General features: G+C 44.2%; 2 protein-coding genes across 4 annotated transcripts in view; one reads left to right on the top strand and one right to left on the bottom strand.

Moving 5' to 3' along the window:
* The window catches only part of LOC133280451 (baculoviral IAP repeat-containing protein 5-like), a 121,928-nt gene that overhangs the window by 48,116 nt on the left and 55,454 nt on the right, over positions 1–18,358 (top strand). The gene's annotated exons all lie outside the window — the stretch shown is intronic.
* On the bottom strand, positions 1,453–18,337 carry SNX5 (sorting nexin 5). 3 transcript variants are annotated; one of them, XM_061475163.1, is made up of 13 exons: positions 18,193–18,337; positions 9,547–9,651; positions 8,921–9,031; positions 8,204–8,325; positions 7,748–7,871; positions 7,037–7,132; positions 5,706–5,811; positions 5,550–5,625; positions 4,713–4,752; positions 4,535–4,621; positions 3,702–3,861; positions 2,981–3,066; positions 1,453–2,005 (listed from the first exon to the last, which is right to left on the bottom strand). In XM_061475163.1, the coding sequence occupies exons 1-13, from the start codon at positions 18,223–18,225 to the stop codon at positions 1,958–1,960; spliced, it is 1,194 nt and encodes a 397-aa protein (XP_061331147.1). In that variant the 5' UTR covers positions 18,226–18,337; the 3' UTR covers positions 1,453–1,957. The 3 variants fall into 3 exon arrangements, 2 of the variants coding, with proteins under 2 accessions (XP_061331147.1, XP_061331148.1); XM_061475164.1 differs by lacking the exon at positions 18,193–18,337 and having other exon boundaries at positions 8,921–9,054; XR_009747170.1 differs by lacking the exons at positions 1,453–2,005; positions 2,981–3,066 and adding an exon at positions 5,131–5,296 and having other exon boundaries at positions 3,810–3,861.

Genomic DNA, 18,358 nt, shown 5'->3' with positions numbered 1-18,358 from the left:
AGTATAAAGCCATAATTACATCCACTCAAGTCTTTTACATACTTTTTAACCTGATCAGATTTAATACATTAATCTGAATCGAGCTATGCCAGGAATTTAGAATGCAAACCACACAAGAGCAAGTATCTAATACTCTAAGAGAGCATTAAAAAAAGGGCATCTCGGCCTCAGATACATGTTACTGGCAGCACATAAAGCCCACAACAGTCTAGACTGCTTCTCGAGTAAGGACAAAGTGTTGTTTGTCATGTTGATACTAGCTGCAGCCTTTCTCTGGGGAAAATAAGGCCCTTGAAATGGCCCACAAGCAGGGCCTAGGATGAAGCAGCCAGAAGTGAGAGCAAGAGGCACAGTGGGCATTTCTAGGAAAAGCCAAAACTTTGCCAGCATGAATTGCCCAGCTTGGGACCACTAGCTCCCCCAGGACAAGCGCCATATAAACTCCTAGTCATCTGTCATAGGTGACAGTGATGCCACGTACCAATTCTCTTCTATACAGGGGCCACATATCCACAATCAATATACTTGTATGGCTGCTGCTGAAACAGTTATTTGAGCAGAAGCTGAGCATGAACTGTAGAACCCTTAATCAACCACAAGTTGAAACCATTCCTGTCAAGCAAAGGTAAAGACAATTCAGACATTCTTCAGCTAGACTGCTTCAGGATAGTGTGGCTGGTAAGAGCTGCTCAGTTGTCCTGGAGTACTGAAAGAGAAAAGGCAATAGGTCATGGAAAAGTAAATTACTAAACAATCCTTACATATACTGCTGCTGAGCTGCCCATTCTCAGAACTTCTGTGGTTGTAGCTGCTTCAGGCAATCTGCTCAGAGCATAGCCACATAGGTTACTTTGAGCACAATTAGAAGTTCCATCACAAGAAATTAAGCAAGGCTCAGATATTCACTCAGAAAGCTGCCTTTAGAAGGTTATGGCTCAGTGACCTGTGTCCACATATGGCATACAACAGCCAATCTATAGAAACGACCCTGTTTTACAGGCTGAGTTGCCTCAGCTATGGCAGCATACACCCAGGTGGCCATACCAAGTTTAAAGAGGTTTATCTTACAGAAGATTCAGGGCTGTGCTTCCTGAAGTTGTGAACAGCCTCCTGTTGCTTGCAGGAGTGAAAAGATTGACAAAATATCAAGCATCGTAAAGTAATCTGAAGGAGTCCAAGCCATCCGTACAGATCAATGCTTTGGAAAAGCTTGGTTACCTTTGTGTGCAGCATGTAGGAAGTAAAAGTTTAAAGACACAGATATGACCTGAAGTCCCCATATTTTGGGTCAACACCCATTCCAAGAACGATCCTATTGAGGCAAACACTTATCTCTAGTGCTCTGCATGAAGATCTCCAGGTGATGAGTGATTTGTCGTAGTTCTGTGCCTGAAACCTCAGTTTGGCATGTTACATCCCACACAAAGTCTTGCCATACAACAGCTTGTTCTATCAGACATCTTTATTTGCTGTATTGCCCAAGTGTACAAATACTGAATGTAGTTATAGAAATTCAAAATATATTGTAATAGAAATCTGTCTGGGAAGTGGAATGTTAAAGATATTTGCTTTATAAAATTACTACACATAAGTCACTCCCATTTGCAAGTTTTAAATATATCAGGGCTATGAAGAGACAGATAACTCTCTGATCCTGCAAAAAAAGGGAGTTCTCAGGAAACATTTTCTGCTAGATGAAGTCAGTCAACAGCAAGTTGATTTCTTACATTTGACTCATTTTGAGTTATCAGCCAAGAGGATGTTAGCTACATCCAGACAATTCATACACAATTCTCATTTATACCAAGAAAGTCAATGCATCACTATCAATATATTTAAGTATTAGTGAAACAGAATCTCAGTGACAATGTTTAAGCTAATGAAGTCAAGCCAATAAGTTGCCCCTGGCCATTGAGTGCAATTGATGCTTTTTTTCACATTTTCAGAATAAGGCGCTTTAGTTCTTGAACAAGTCAATACAGCTTTGCAGGAGAGAGACATTGTTCTGGAAAGGAAGAGAATTAGTTTCAAATGAGTATGACTGATAATTTAACAACCTGCTTCCCACACCAAAGTAACTTCCAGACCAGTAGGTCCATCCCAGGATTTTCTATCCTATGACAATACTAAAGAGCTTAGACTGCAAAGACAAGCATTTAAGTAGTAAAGCATGAAAATCAGATCACAGAGTCTGTGATCTGCCTCTTCCTGCAGGTCTGCAACCATGACTCAGTTTATGGTCATGAGAGGGGCAAGAGAGTAAAAGGTTTTAATGTGGACCACACTGAGCACCGTTGTCAAGCCTTTATGTCACATTCAAGCTCAGCACTGACATAGCTACCTGTGATGAAGTCCAGGACTCCCAGGGAAGAGTAAATTAGAATTCTTCCAAGAGAAGCTGAGGATGCACAGTTATCTCTTCCTGAGCCTTCCTGCTTTCTATATTAAGTTAACAGACCCTTCCACCAGTGTGCACTTTCCTGGATTAAGCTGGCAGTACATGGTGTTGTCTCTGCAGCCTACTCCTAAACCTGCACAGTAAAGCCTGGCAGAGGCTGCTACAAAGCCAGTGTTCCCCTTCACTGCCAAGCCAAGCGAGAAAGGCTGACAGCTAAACCACAAGCTGCAGTATGTGCTCTCACAGCACTCAGGAACACTTGAAGCAGCAGCTGCCTCTAGATACAGGAAGGGTCAACCCCACAGATGAGACTGCCTGACAGCAAATGAGGTGAGCTGTTACATACTACCTGCAAATTGAGATTTCTCACTTGCAGTGCAATAGGCTGGTCTTGTAGGAGTCACAGGCTGAAAACAATTTCTGCACGTGACAGACAAGACTGTCTTTGTATGTGCTATACCTACAGCTTTTCACTGTTCTATTTTACATTTCCTAGCTTTAAAGTGAACCCAGCAAATTCTCCAAGTTACCTCATACTCACTGCTCTAAAGCTACACCTGTTAAATGCCAAAGAGAACACACCTTTGCGTGTTTTATTTCCAGTTCTGCCATTTCAATTAGGTTTTTGCGGAATGCTGCTATTCTCTTCTGTTTGAAGCTCATCAGTTCTGTAGAGAAGAAAGAACAAAGACAAAACAGACACACAAAGTGTGACTGAACTTTCAAGTAATGCCTCCGATGTTTCACGGGTTCTGTTGTACAGTTCTAGTTCCAGTATTCGACCACTAAGAGGTTCAAGAGTTAGCCTTTCTGTTTGTAGCCAGGGATGCATTCATCATACAACACTGACGTCTTGGTGAGGAAACAGCTGGTCTAAGACAGAGGTTTTGTAGGAAGACAATCAGAATAAAACAGGAGCAAACCACACATTATGTGTTCTCACTGAGCATTTAACCAAGAACATTAAAGGAGTAGCATGTGTACCATGAAAGCATGTTTCCTGGTTTATACTGTCCAAAGTATCTAAGAACCAGTGTTTGAAACTCCGTATCAGACTCAGCTGTACTGGGACAGAGTAAAAGCCTGTTTGCACAGTTCTAATTGAGATAATCAGAAGCCTAAGTAGTCACCTTCAGGTGGAGGCAGAAAACAAACACTTCAGTCAACTCTTAAAAGCATTTAGCTACATTAGTTTTACAGGCATCTATATTGCCCTTAGACTACTTGCTTCAGAAGCCTTCAGTACTGACAGAAGTCAGGTGGAGACTTGGACTGCATTAAGATCCCCATTCAGCACAAATACCTTGTTTTGCAGATTCTGAAATCTTTTCAAACTTCTGACAACAATCCTGTTGATGTGCCTCAGCCAGCATGACGTCCTTGCTCTTTAGTCTTGCTTTATCTAGAGCTTTGTTCGAGTTTTCATAGTCGACAAGAGCCCTTGTACGTCTGTACAGAAGATCCTGAAAGCAGACAGCAATAATGCATCAAAGCCTTTAGAGAACTACTTCCCAAACTGAGGTTCAGCTATTTTAGCAGCAGGTTTCACTTCTTCCAGCACCAGATTCTCCTTCTTCCAACACGATATTATAATCTATACTCCTAGCATGGCAACAGAAGCCTTTCACCAGTGCAGTGTCAAGTTTTCAGTACAGCCACTTATGCCTGAGCAAGAAAGAAGCCTGAGGGCTACTGTAGGCCTCACTTCTTCCCTTGAAGTGGCTTTATCCTATAAGGTGGGTCTCTCCACTAAGAAGGAATAGCACTTTCTGAACTCCTTCAGTCTACTTCTATTAAGGGATGTGTCCCTATCATTTAATTTGGTAGGGATCTAACAGATTGACTATACTAAACTAGACATGACAAGCAGTACAGGTCTCTGCGCTAATTTCTTTCTAATCTAGAAAAACTGTTTAGAGATCTTAAACAGCCCTTCTGTAAGTGGGCTGGACTGCAGCTAGCCAATATATAGTTTCTGTATTCTGCTGTGGTTTAGAAATGCCAGGTTTCTTAGGCAAAACAAGGGTCCAGCTTCCTTTAAGGTGGACTTCCCGTCTTCTTAAAGCACAAAGAACACCACAAGCGAGTCATGAAGCCCATAATAAAACTAAGCTTCAAAGAGAAAACTGTTCTCACCTTAGCAGCTTCTATATTGAGCATGTAGTATCTCAACAGTTCAGAGAGCTTTAAGTCTTCATCAGATGAAACTCTACTCTCTACCTTCTGCAGAAAAGATCAAATAGTTGGTATGTAACAGGAAACAGCAACATCCACATTCAGAGATTCTTTTCTCCCCCTCCAAAGCTTCTCTTACCCTGAGTTTCTCAAAGAGCTCAGCAACTTTCAACAAGTACCTACAAGGAAAAACAGCGTAAGTAAGTTGTAGATACTAGTCTGATAAGTAACAGGATATACAGATCCCATCAAGGTCTTGACCAGAACTCAGGTCTAGGCAAAGACCTGGACAAAAGGTTCAGTGGAAGAGGTGCTGGATTCCAGCTTAACAGACTACTACAGCTAAGCAGCTAAACACCATTTAAAGTAAACACTGACTTCTAGAGCATGAAGGTCTTGTGAAGAATTTCCCTGCTACTACCTCCAAGATGGATGAACTGTCTTGTTTACTCAGCTATACACTCTGTTTTAACCAGGTATATTCTGTTTTCACCGGCCTATCTATTTACCAGCCTAGGTAAATAGATAGCAAAGTTTAGGAAGGTGGAATAATTCACCTTAGAGAAGCTGACAATGTTTCCATAACTTAAAAGTGCCCTATTATTCTGGAACTTCAAAAGCCCAGAAGATAATAAAGGCCTAGTGTAAGCTGTGGTTGTATTTAACAGCACATTAGAACAGATGCACAACCCCTTCCTCTCATATTCTCTGGGAGTTTGTGACCTGAAAGAAAATATCAAGGAGACCTCTGTTTAAAAGAGGCTTTGGTGACCAGAACAATTTGGCTCTAGGGCACTATTGGCAAGAGATCATCTAGTTAAGAATCACCAGGAGCAGCAGAGAAAAGAAAGTTTCAATCCACTTGCTTGCAATTCAAGAAACTCAAACCAGCTATGACTCAATCCCCTGGATTTTGCAGAAGCAACTTGATATTCCCAGACTCAAGGTATGTTTATGGACAGTTAGAATTGCTTACTTTTTGATAACTGTAGGCTCTTCTAATGCCAGGCTGTTCAAGCAAGCTGAAGTATAAATATAGTCATCTGCAACATCTGCAAGAACAAAGGCAAAGCTTTCAGGCTGAAATCAGCAAGACTGCAAAACCTTTAGGAAAGTCTTTCAAAATACTCACTTTTATGAGATCTTGTCATCTTATCTGCTTTTGCACATGCATCCTTGATTCTGTTGTAGTAGTTCACGAGAAAAGTCTTTTCTTGTTCAAAAAAGTCTTCTACTTCCTGAAAGAGAGAATGACCTGTTAAGTCAGTTATATTACTGCAGAATACAAGCGCATCCCTATTTTGGAAGGGGCCAAGAGATATAACCACAGCCACCTGAGCATCTCAGAGGAGACCTTATAAACAGTTTCCCACTGCCTAAAGGGACAGACAAGAAAGCTGGAGAAGGGCCTTTGACGAGGCCTGTAGGGACAAGACAAGGAGGAACGGCTTTAAACTGACAGAGGGGGAATTGAGATGAGACATTAGGAAGAAATTCTTCCCTGTGAGGGTGCTGAGGCACTGGCATAGAGTGCCCAGAGAAGCTGTGGCTGCCCCATCCCTGGCAGTGTTCAAGGCCAGGTTGGACAGGGCTTGGAGCAACCTGCTCTAGGGGAAGGTGTCCCTGCCTGTGACAAGGGGTTGGAACTGGATGAGCTTTAAGGTCCCTTCCAACCTAAACCAGTCTGGTATTCATTATGCCCATCAACCTCTATTGAAGAGCAGAGTTTAAGACAAGATCCTGACCCAAGGGTTTGACAAACCAAGCTGTCCAGCAAGTTTCTTCACCACAGTGAAGATGGACTTAACACTCAACTATTCAACACTGCAGGTCATCTGAAGCAACCAGTAAGATGGTAATCAGACAGCCCTCAGGGCTACCAACTGTTGGAATTTCCCAGGCCTGCTACACACAATAGCTAAGCAGCTTACAAGCTTGCTTCACATCCACACCAAACATTATACATACTGTAATGTTTCCTGACATCCTGATTAGAAAAGCAAGTCTATTAGAAAGAGCTACTGTGGCAGCACCATAGAAAAGCTGAAGCTGGACTAGTTGCAGGAGTCTTTGATAGTTGATCTTCTCTAATGCAAGCACAAACCTGTAAAATCATGTCTGTTCAGAGCTCTAAAGCAGACAAAAGCCACAAGCACGTTTGCTGAAGGTGTAGTTCCCTCCTCTTCACAAGTGTCAGGTGTTAAGACAACTTTTCAGCATCCACAGTAATTTTTAAATATGCACTTCAATTTTTAACAGCCTATAGCTTTACTGCCTTATTTCTACAAGAGACAAAATAAATCCATGCTACTCCACCCAACGTGGGACAGCAGTAACAAGGAAGGTTAGCATTAGTAGCTGAGACTTACATACCTCAATCCTAAAGCAGACATAACTAACCTCCCTAGAGCAGGAAGCAACAATCAGTATGAGGGTACGCAAGAGGTAAAGCAACTACCTTACCTTGACTCCAGAGAAGAGGACTTCATCAGCACTCTTTACCATGCTTTTCAAAAAGCCACCAAACATCTCTTTTGTGTTTTTCCTCCGAACACTCAGCTGCAACAGAGACCAAACAGCTTTAAGAAGTTATCCCAAGGGCAAAAATGTGAGGATTTTGACATTTGCAATGAAGTAATATCATTTACATCTAGCATATGACAGAGTAGGCTGATTTCCAAGCTCTCTAGAGCACTTGTATAAAGATGTACAAAGAAGTGGCCTGACTAGAGGTTGTTCAGCTATTGTGTGCCACAGAGTTTTTTCCCATTCTCAGAAACAGCTCAGTTTTACCTTACATATCTTGGATCAGCATCTATCATTCATCATTGGGTGTGACAAAACAGATGCAGCACTAACTTTAATAGACCTCCATTATTCCATCTCAGGGCCATGCAACACACAGCACAGCTACACCTGAACCATACTTGTTCCTAAGATAAGGACATACAAAGCTGACTGCCTAACCAACTTAACTAGAATTAAGAAACAAAGATGAGATTTATACCAGAAAGAGGCCTAAAGGTCAGGCTTTTCAACCTTTTATCTCAGAGGCACTGGCAATATCTTGCTCACTGATGCTGCACATAGATTTACATAACATTCTGACCGTGCCAGAAAAAGAGACACCTCTAACATTGTGCCTCATTCAGAAAGGAGAAAGAAGTGCCTTACATCCTGGTCATACTCCAGGAAAACATGAAAATTGCGATCTTTGCTGAGCACAGGATGAGAAGAAATCCGCTGAAGGAAGATCTCGTGTGATGATACAGTCTTCTTGAAGACAGCAAGGTATTCACTGAAAGGAAAGAACAGACTGAGATCTTCTCTTGTACTGCCTTCTTCAATATACAAAGAATTGCTTTAAGTTTATCCAGTGAAAATATTCAACAGCATGCCTCTGAAATAGCTACTGGTGATAGAGAAACTATTTTCAATCCCTTTAGCTAGGAAGTTTTCCAGTTTGAAAAGAAACTTTTGGCAACTCCCAGCTCTAAGCTTTTAAAGACTATGCAGCATCAGACACCCTTCAAAACAGTCACACTCAGAATCAGTTATCACCAACTAAGTTGCCCTCCAGGAGAATTCTCTAAGTGCAGCTGCTTTTGGCAGCAGTCTCATTCTACTTACGCTTCTAGCTCTTGCTTCATTTTGGCAAACTCTTCTTTTGTCATGGACACTTCTCCTTCCCCCAGCTTCTGCATCTTCTCTCTGGGACCATCAAAGTCAGGCTTTGAAGGTGCTGGAGGTATCTAGCCAAGGAATTTGTTAGTGATAGATGCTAGCAAATAAAGCTTTCCAAAATTACTTCTAGCCTTCCCTGGAAGGAGGCCCTTTTGCCTGGTCATCCAAGCCAGGGAGGCTTCACACCCAGAAATTCCAAGGCCATTTTGAGGTCTGGGTCCCTGCTTGCTCCTCCCAGCTCTGTGCTACCCCTGCCCCAGGAAGGAAACCAACCAAGAGGAACAGCTTCTATATCCACCCTATAGTCAGCCACCTTCTATGGCCCACAGGGCCTCTTAAAAAAATCATCATAGGAAAGAAAGGCTATATTAAGTAGGAGTATTTCACTGTATCATCTTCCAGCACCACCAGAGAGTCAAAGACTCCCAGAGCATCAAGGTTTTTTTGCTGCTCCAAGCTATAACAACAGCCATAAGTTCATAAGTTAACATAAGAGCCGTATCACTCAAGCTGTTTGGGAATTAAGGCAAGAGGAAGCATAGGGAATACCCAAGTTATTAAATGCTAGTAATATTAGTAAAGCAAGCTTCATGCCCTTACTAACATGCATTTTAAATCACTATAGTCTTTTGCTTGGAATGAAGTTTCTTAGGAAGTACTTACAATGAGTCCTGCATACTCCTCAGTTTCAGTGAGCGTATCGTGCAGCCACACAAAGTCTTCGTGCTGCCTTGTAACTGAAAACTCAGGGTTTTGAAAAGCTGGCAGTGTAGTCTGGAAAAGAAGATATAGAAGCCCTACTGTTTTGTAAATTAGTAGCTTTTAGAAACAGTTCTGTCCCTTTCCAAAGGAAGCTATTTTGCCTAGTAAGAGCCTCGCCTACTCCCTTTTAGCTGAGCTGGCACTCCTTTCAGAGCCATACTCCCAAGGAGACTATTTAAAGAAAAGGCACTGTTGTGAAACAGCATTAATGCAGTTTATTCTATGAAGTTTCACAGTAACTGGTTTCTCCACCCCTACTCCCCAGTTTCCTGGTGTCAAGCTAGGATTCCTCAGCAAAGTCAATCTAGTGTACCAGCTACCTTGTCTCTATTTAGAGAGTGTTCAAGCCTCAGAAAATCTCAAGTTTCTGCATATATATACACCCTCAGGCCACCTTTAAGTGGAAAAATCTCCATCTAATTAGATTTCTTTCATTGCCAAGTCCATCTTTACAGGTATGCATATTACAAATACAAACATTACTTGCATAACATTTATAGAGACTTCTTTCTACGCCATGATCTTACCTTAGTATGCACAGTGAACTTCACTCTGTCTTTTTCACTTAGGGCATCAGGTATATCAATTTGGAGAGAAGGATCAACATTCAGGTCTACCGATACAGACCTCAGCTGCAACAGAATTCACAGTATAAGCCTCAGTTCAAACATCAAGTAGGTTTAGTGAAGCTAGACTGGTCATCAGCTATCAACAAGAACCACATGCACTGAACTGCTGCCTTCAGGATCAGCACATATGAACAAGCACAACAGACTTGACACTACCTGCACATCACTGTGGCAAGCCTTCCCTTCCAAACACAGGAAAAGAACAAGGCTTATTAGCTTAAAGCCTGAAGAACCAATAGAACCAGTTGGTAGAATTCACACAAGTATTTGGAAATACCTGCCTTGAAAGAAGCATCTTCCTCCAAGTACTTCTCCAGCTTGTTTACTTGGAATGCATCAAGCTAGAGCCTATTATGCCGTTTAGCAACAACCAAAATAGTTCTCTCTTCATTACCCTGTGCCTCCACAATATGTGGCGGCACAGCTCCCAAGAGCCTAGGCTTGTGATCTGTTTCCTCACTCTTAGATCAGAGAGCTGCTTTAATCTAAGGCAAGAAGAATTAAGTGCTTTTATCTATCACAAGTAGCAAGCCCTAGGCAAAGCCTGATGCTTCCTCACCAGGCCCAGATGGATCACTACTGCCATTCCTACCTCCCAAAACTACTGCACATATTCCACTTGCTGTGCTGACAGCTGCAGAGGGTACACCACCTCTGATCTTGGAGAAAAGTGGGGCACAAAACACCTTTAGGCTCCCATAAAGTCTAAGAGCAAACTGGTTGCCAGAAACAGGGCCAAAACCCAAGAACACTGTGGCAGTAGCACTATTTGATCTTATTTTCAGGATACCTGGCATCATATTATTCATCGTGGCTTCAATTTCCTGAATGACCTCAGAAACAAGCAAAAAAAGTTCAGGCATATCCAGCATCTCTTAAGAGATTCTTACATCAAGCAGATTCATGTGTCTAGATACCAAGAAATAGACTTTCACAAGCTATTAAACACTAGTGATCACAAGCTTCAGTCATCGCTAGTCCAGAAGCATGGAAGAACCTCAGCCTAGCACAGGAACCACCGTAACATGAAACAAAACCAGTCTCCAAAGAGGCCCCCCCTTCAGTGCTGCAGCACTCATTCTCTGCAGAAGGGAGAAGCTGCCAGAGATCAAGGTCACAACACAGGAAGTTTGCTGAAGAGTGACCATCACAGCCACGCTGAATCCCAAGGTTATCCTTTAGAGATAATTCTGAATGCCTTCCCAGGAAGGCAAGCAGGAGACAGATCTCATTTCACCACCCTGAAGCATCCAAATAAATACACAGAACCCACCAGCCAGGAGCTTGCCCTTACCTCCCATTAAGCACAAGTTTCAGCATCAAAGCCCACAAGCAAGCGGTGCCAGACAGCATCTGAGCAAGGCTGTCATGTCACAGATAGCTTGAATGCTGCCTTCAGTTCTTGTGCAGCTTTCCAGAAGCTTTTGAGGGGTTGCCTTTTATACGGTGAAGCTTTGCATCCAAAAGCTTTGGAAACTCCTTTTCCTTAGTCTGGTCATCTGTGTGCTGCAGATCTGGTGGAAAACAAGTCTCTAGCTGCCTGCATTTGCCTCCAGCCAGCCTGCCCCTGCCTAGACTCCCACTACCACTGATGGTTACTGCTATCATCTATAATCAGGGTCTCACACCTAAACAAGGGATAGCCCAGCCAACATAGCCTTATCCTTCAAGCCATGCTAAAGACTTCCATCTCCCCCTTCAGTTGGTAGTTGAAGCTTGTGATTTTATGCCTATGGAAAGGCCATGTACACAGCACACTGAGCTTCCCATTCTGGCTTCTATAGGACAGAAGGCTTTTATCCCATCCTGGGTATTGGTTTGGCAACAAGGAAGACTGTTGAGCTTACCCTGCATGCCCTGGAACACAGTTCCTAGCAGTCCGAGCACTGCTCACATCCAAATGGACACAGTGGGACTCCAAACACCTCAAGGACTCCAATAGTAGTCACTTCTCTCCAGTAACCCCATAGGACAGATTATCATTTTATCCTACAGGCATGCAATTCTGATACTTACTAGGAAGGTATAGACCAAACAGTCCAAATGTGCATTGTTCAGAGGTCACTGAGACTGGTTTAGGCAGAAGCTGCCCCATTCAAGCACCAGAGGAAGGATAGATGGAAGGCCACCATTCGGGCCTTCTCATTGCAAGTACAGCTCTGTGTTGCCAGCTAAACAAAAGGCAAGTTGGTCAGTGTTTCCCAGCCAGATAACCCTAGCAGCCAAAGCAGTGACAGTGATGCAGACCCCAGTGTTTTGCATCCTGCTTACTTATCTTTACTGTCCAAACAGGCTCAGCAGCGCGAACAATACAAACTGCTGAGTCTGGAAAGTATGATAAGCCAAAGGAAACTGCTTCCTCTCAGTTGAACTAAGGAAAGGACTACACCAATCTGCCAGTCCAGAATTTGTGAGCTTTCTTATTAAGTCTTGTGGAGAAGGTAAGCCATGATTAAGTGCTGTCGGCACCCGCTTCCATGCCTAGTAGTTGGCTGCACAGGAGATGGGCAGGTATGGACACAGGATGGTACTACTTAGTCAGATTAAAGACGTTCCTGTATCACAGGCATTTCTCCCCACACACCAGGACTATAAATTGCAGAGGCAATGAGCAAGGACAAATAACCTCCAGCTTCAACAATCCCCAGGGATGCTGCTGCGAGAGAACTTATTGCCCCAGTGTGGCATCACACAGAAACAACTGGGAGTCAGCAGCAGTGCTCAGCTGTGCATTCCAGAGCAGCTGTACTACACACAGTGCCCAAAATGAGAGCAGCCCAGAAACAGGAGAAGAGTCAAGAGCACCCCTACATCCAGTGGTGGGTTTCAGCCTCTCAAGCCTACATGAAGCCACGTGCTAAAAGCAAAAAAAGTTGGTCCTCTATTACCCTAAACATCTGCTGTAAGTCTACATGGCCCCCTATTGTTGCAGGTCACTGCAAGCTCAAACATTAAGCATATAACTCTTTGAAGAGAGTTATATACACAGGATTATCACCTCTGCACTTCAGGACTCTGAATTCAGTAAAGGACCTGGAGCCATCTGAAAGAGAGAATCAAAACCACCATTCTGTTCTATTCCTGTGAAGGTCACTGTGGCCTCCTAACTCCAGGCCAGAAACCTTTAGGATTACACAATCATGGCAGCAAGGCTCAGACTACAAAGAGAGCATTCACAATGTCTGACTTTGGGAAAATAGAGCTCTTCCTTTCCCTACAAGAACATGCTGGAGCAGCATTTCTCCACTGAATTAGAATCAAGAAGCACCCCCCACACCCCATCTTGTTACCACAGCTCTATAAGGCACTATAAAGCAAGCACCTAAAGCAGATGTTCCACACCAGCACCTGCCCCTGTAGCATTAGCAGCTCATCATTCAGGACCTTTCATTCCACCATCTCTCTTACACTCATACTACAAACACAAATGAAGAGCACCTTGCTTATGATCATATGAAGACTTGCAGAGCAAAGGAATTAAGCTTTCATCATCAGGCCTCAGGCTTGCTTCTTTATCATAACAGACATCCAACCCAAGCCCTTCCCATGAAACCACTCCATCCTAGCTCTCTGGCCTGCCATGGCTGGCAGCTCCACCTCTGGAGGCATTTCTCTGCTAGGACATAATTGCTTCTTCCATGCACTCCAGGCAGGTGGGAAGAGAAATGAAGTTTCTCCATCCCAATTACCAGAAACCACCATCACCCCCATGCTCTTCAGGGTATATAGACCAAGCTCAGCAGCTGGCAAGAGATTATTCCTTACTTGGAGCTCATGTCCAAAAGAAGTAGAGGATGGCAACTCCTGGAACAGCACAGTGGGGAAACAGCAAACTGAAACACTAACCCAAGCTCAGCACAGTTCCCCACTTTCACCTCTTATTTCCCTTTCTCAGAAAAGCTTAAACACTTCTGTTTTACAATGACCACAGCAACTGTTACAGCTGCTCTGATGCCTTCTACTTCTAGCTTCATGCCTCTAGTGACTTGTATTGGGATCCAGTGGGGTTTGTGAGGATTGAAGAAAAACTTCTCCCTGTTCAATACTGTCCATCACACTCTGACCTGGAAATTGAAACAAGACATAAGCAGAGCCCTCCAGAATAACAGACAGTCATCCTATTGATCCTTGTTTCTAGGCACCAGGACTAGAAGACTAAAAATAGATATTATGGTACCAATTAGGACACTATCACCTTATCAGGAAGCCCAAGAGAAGAGACAGCAGAGAGCATTACTGTGAGCAATCCAGAGTTTTACAGCACTTTTTCCATTGCTTAGAGATATTAAAGGGTTGGATCATTTAAGTACAACCATTGATTACCATCACCTGCCCTAGCTTTAGCTTGACAGACAAGTTTTTGACCAGCCTCACCCAATGCAAACACACCTTCACATTAACAGGTACCCAGGGGAATGAAATGCCCTCACCACTGAAGCTGCTTCTTTCAAGTGGCCCGAGCTGCTAGCAGTTTTAGCATCAGTTCTGGATGACTCAATGTTACTTCTGCATTCTAACAAAAGAATCTGTCAGTGCAAGCAACTGTGTACAATATCCGATTGCTAGCAAAATAAGAATCCATATTTGTTTAGGTTAATGCAGGGGTTTCCCACATACCTAGGCTCCCAGAAGGAGCAAGGAGCCCTTCCACAAGGGCTTGCATGTCACAGAGCTTTCTGCTTATTGTCAGCTACCTTATAAGAAAACGCCTTTCTTCTTACTGATCACCTCCCTGCTGTCATTCAAACAACAGCCACAAACAAGAGTGTAGTGATTACATCTGCCACTACCCAGAATTCATTACTTTTTACAGAGCAGTCTAATTAAGCCAGTTTAAGTGCTCTCCAGAGAACACTAAAAGATCATGATCTTTCCTGGCAGTTTATATAGAGCCCTCAGAAGGCCTTGTCTCAACACCCAGGAGTTAACCAGCAAGCCTCCAGAGTAACTGGCCAGCAGATATTAGTGACATTAGTTGCTAGAACTATGTTTTAGTCATATTTGATACAAGCAGTCCAAGTTTCCCTTTAATCAAGATACTAAAAATACATCAGAAAGTACACCACACACATGCAGCAGTACAGACACGATACAGTAGATGTGAAACTTGGATTTTTTAGCCTTTGTAACAGATCTGCTGTTTGCTCTCTAACATGCAGCTGAAGCAGTACAAGTTACATCTAGCCACTGAACCAATCTTCTTGCACTCAGTTTCCATGCTGCTACTTAGGATACAAAAAAATGCTTCCCCAAATTTGTGACTTTGGACCACAGAACTCCAGCAATGAAGTGGTTTAATTACTTTTGCTTAAAACAGATAAAGAGGAAGTAACAGCTCAATTTAGTCATCGCAATCGTGTTTCTCACCAAGTACAGTGCTTGCCAAGTAAGCAGAAGGCAGCCGCTATTACCACTGGCTGTGCAGTAAGCTGGCCCTGATGGCTTCGCTCTCCTGTCAGAGGGATCTCTGCATCACTGCAGAAACCAAGTGGTCACACACCTTTTCACAGAGGGCAGGATGTTCAAGGATCCCATATTCAAAGGAAAAGTAGCTCATCTCGCTCCACCAAGGAGCACAGGGACACCTCCACTCAACGCACTTCTTCCTCAGCTTGAGGGGTCAAGAAGCAGCTTTGGCAGCACAGGCCAAACCCACCCCACTGCAGTAGTCTGCTGGCAGAGCACAACCCATGGCTAAACACTTTTAGCCAACATGCCACCTGTAACATGATGCATGCCCAGCTAAAATTGGAATCAGGCAACAGAAGCAGCCCCTAAGCCACAGTCAGCATCTACAAGAATGTTTTGCTGACCTCCTGCAGTGAGGATGGAACTGGTGGTAGGGTGTTTCAGCAATGCAGCCTCACACCATGCTCTCCTCATTTCCTATGGATTTGAGATCAGATCATTAGCCCAAACAGGACACAGGCTGAGAGAGCTGGGCTTGTTCGGAGTGAAGAAGAGAAGGCTCCGCAGAGACCTTAGAGCAGCTTCCAGTGTCTAAAAGCTCCGACAAGAAAGCTAGAGAGGGGTTTTTGACAAGGGCCTGTAGGGACAGGACAAGGAGAAATGGTTTAAAATTGACAGAAGGAGATTTACAGAGGGGACATTAGGCAGTTCTTCCCTGTGAGGGTGCTGAGGCGCTGGCAAAGGGTACCCAGAGAAGCTGTGGCTGCCTCATCCCTGGCAGTGCTCAAGGCCAGGTCAGACGGGGCTTGGAGCAACCTGGTCTAGTGGAAGGTGTCCCTGCCCATGGCAGGGGTTGGAACTGAATGAGCTGTAAGGTCCCTTCCAACCCAAACCAGTCTGCAATTCTGTGTCCTTAACAGTACATTATATTTATCCAGTAGCTTTCTCCTTGCTGCAGTTCATCTCCCTCCTTGCTTTCAGGCCCAGCAGGATGCACAGTTTTCTTGCAGAACACAAGCAAGATCTAGTAGGCTCTCAGTTTTCCTCTGTTTATAAAGCATATAGAAGTTGTCTAGCACGGAGAACCGCTGTTCAAGAGTAATATGAGCAAGTGCCAGGCTATGGCATACCATTTTTATCTCTGACTGTTCTGAGAAAAAAGGGCTACAATACTCTCTCAGTATTTCAATCTAGAGCAGTTTAACTGCAGACTGTAGCCTTTAAAATGCTATCAAGCCACTGACACTAAAAAACACTGAGCTTAGCTTGGCAGTCCCACTACTTGCTTCACTTTCTGAAGTGCCTTTTCCTCTCCATGACAGATTACACCATCTTTCCCCACTGCACTTCCAGTCACCCTTATCCTACTCTTCCTCCCTCTTCCTACATATCCTGAGCTTCTCTTGCTTTGCCACATCAGGGTCAGCTTTTAGTTTATACTTACCAGTGAGTCCTATTCAAGGTTAATACCTAATGAAGTTTCCTTTATAGGTACAGGCTTTATCTACTTGCCACACACCAGTTCCACATGTCTGTTCCTGTTTAGGTAAGGAAACACCAAAGACAGGAGTATTTCTATCCTCCCCCTTGCTGCTTGAATCCCAAGGCAACCCTACTACCTGACACAAGCTGGTTAATCTTTGGCCATTGAGCATTAGAGCTTAAAGCTACTCAAGCCCTCACTGTAGGAACATTTTCCCCTCCCCCCAATATTCCTGTTAAGTTCAAAATGACACACAAACACTCAAAGTTACCAATTGCTGAAAGACAGTTGATATTTTACCTTCCCCAGAAGGTCCTGCAGGCCTATAAAGGCTTACACTCATTCTCAGGTGGCAGACACCACAATACTAAGAGATTCACATGCAGGAGGAAAAAGTTAAAGCACTGGCTCATTCATAGCTCAAAATAACTAACAGGAAAACACTTGCCTATTCTGCTGGATCAAGATTGTTTTAAAAGTCATATGCAGGAGATGTTGTGTATATTTCAGTTGTCCATGTGCAAGGAAGTTACCTAGGAAAGTTAAAGGTAGGTGTATTCCTAGCTCTCAAGTCAGCCAATATACATCTTCCAAAACAAGTCAGCCAATATACATCTTCCAAAAAGCTAGAGAAAACACAGAATGAAAAGACTCAAGCTCCCTTAACAGTGTAAGACACATCTCATCTACCCACAAGTGAGTTAAGCTTAGTCACAGTGCAAAGCTACTGCAACAATATGAAAGTCAAATAAGCAGCTCACAGACTGCTACAGAACTGGCTTACCTTCTATACAATGTGTGTGGGGGGTAGTTATTAAACCAGGTAGATTAAGCCAGGCAGCTTCTCCAGCATAAGAAATAACTCCAAGCACTGCCAACATACATGCACATTGATTCACAAAGTTCCCATTTTTGCATTTAATTTGCATTTCCTCTGCAAAGTTGAGAGTCTTCACATCGAGCAACACCCCCCCACTCCCTCAAAGACAAGATATAAACCTCCTTTGCACTTAAAGCTTCAACATTGCTACAAAGGACAAATCAAGCCAGCTACCGATGTGGCAAGCAAAGCAGTGGCACAACTGAAGGGACAGCTGACAGCCTGGTTAACACAGGCCACACCACCAGGAAAGCTGGGCACAGGCACGCGAGCTGGCCTGCAAGTTTAAGCACCTCGGCAAAAACACCTACAGCATTTCACTGCTAGTGCCCAGCCACAAACCCTGACGAGCAGGTCCAGCCCCTCCATCCCCAACAGGCCCAGGCCCTGCCTGCCATCCTGCTCCCACCACCACCACCAAGGTGCTCCACACACAATCTGCGCTGCCGGTGGCAGCCAAAGCCCTTCCCTTCTTCCCATTCTGGCTTTAATTCCTTCTACCCCTCTTTATCTTTCTCTGGGCACCTCTTCCTTCAGGGGCAACACCCCACGCTCACCCTGACCACCTGCTCACACAGCACCTCGGGTGCAGGGAACAAGCAACACAGGGACTAAGGAAATTAACACTTAAAAAGAAACAAACCAGAAACACCCCAAGAAACTGAACCGAAGTAAACCCCTGCCACTGCCGCGGGCGGGCGGGCGGGACGCGAGCTCCCTCAAGCTCCGCGGGACCAGCCCGGCCGCCCTCCCACCGGGCCGCCGCCCTCACCTTGCCTTGCGCGTCCTCCCGGAGCAAATCCATACCGCCGAGCCACAGCCACCGCTCACAACCCTCCCCGCTACCGCCGCCGCCGCCTCATATAAGCCCGGGGCGGAGCCGCCACCGCCTCCCGCCGCCGGCGACACACCCCCACCGTCCCGGCGACCCCCGCGCG

Source organism: Pezoporus flaviventris, unplaced genomic scaffold (assembly GCF_033815535.1).
Source record: "Pezoporus flaviventris isolate CSIRO_AGI_PZ_B2104156 unplaced genomic scaffold, CSIRO_AGI_Pfla_v1 ptg000083l, whole genome shotgun sequence".
NCBI lineage: Eukaryota > Metazoa > Chordata > Aves > Psittaciformes > Psittacidae > Pezoporus > Pezoporus flaviventris.
The sequence above is the reverse complement of the archived record's forward strand: the minus strand, read 5'-3'. Positions and strand labels throughout refer to the sequence as shown.

Coding starts and splice junctions, on each gene's coding strand:
- SNX5 (XM_061475163.1), bottom strand. CDS start 18,225: ATGGATTTGCTCCGGGAGGACGCGCAAGGCAAG. Junction 5,812..7,036: donor TCCTCTTCTCTGGAGTCAAG/GTAAGGTAGTTG, acceptor TCTCTCTTTCAG/GAAGTAGAAGACTTTTTTGA. Junction 2,006..2,980: donor TGGAAATAAAACACGCAAAG/GTGTGTTCTCTT, acceptor CTTCCTTTCCAG/AACAATGTCTCTCTCCTGCA.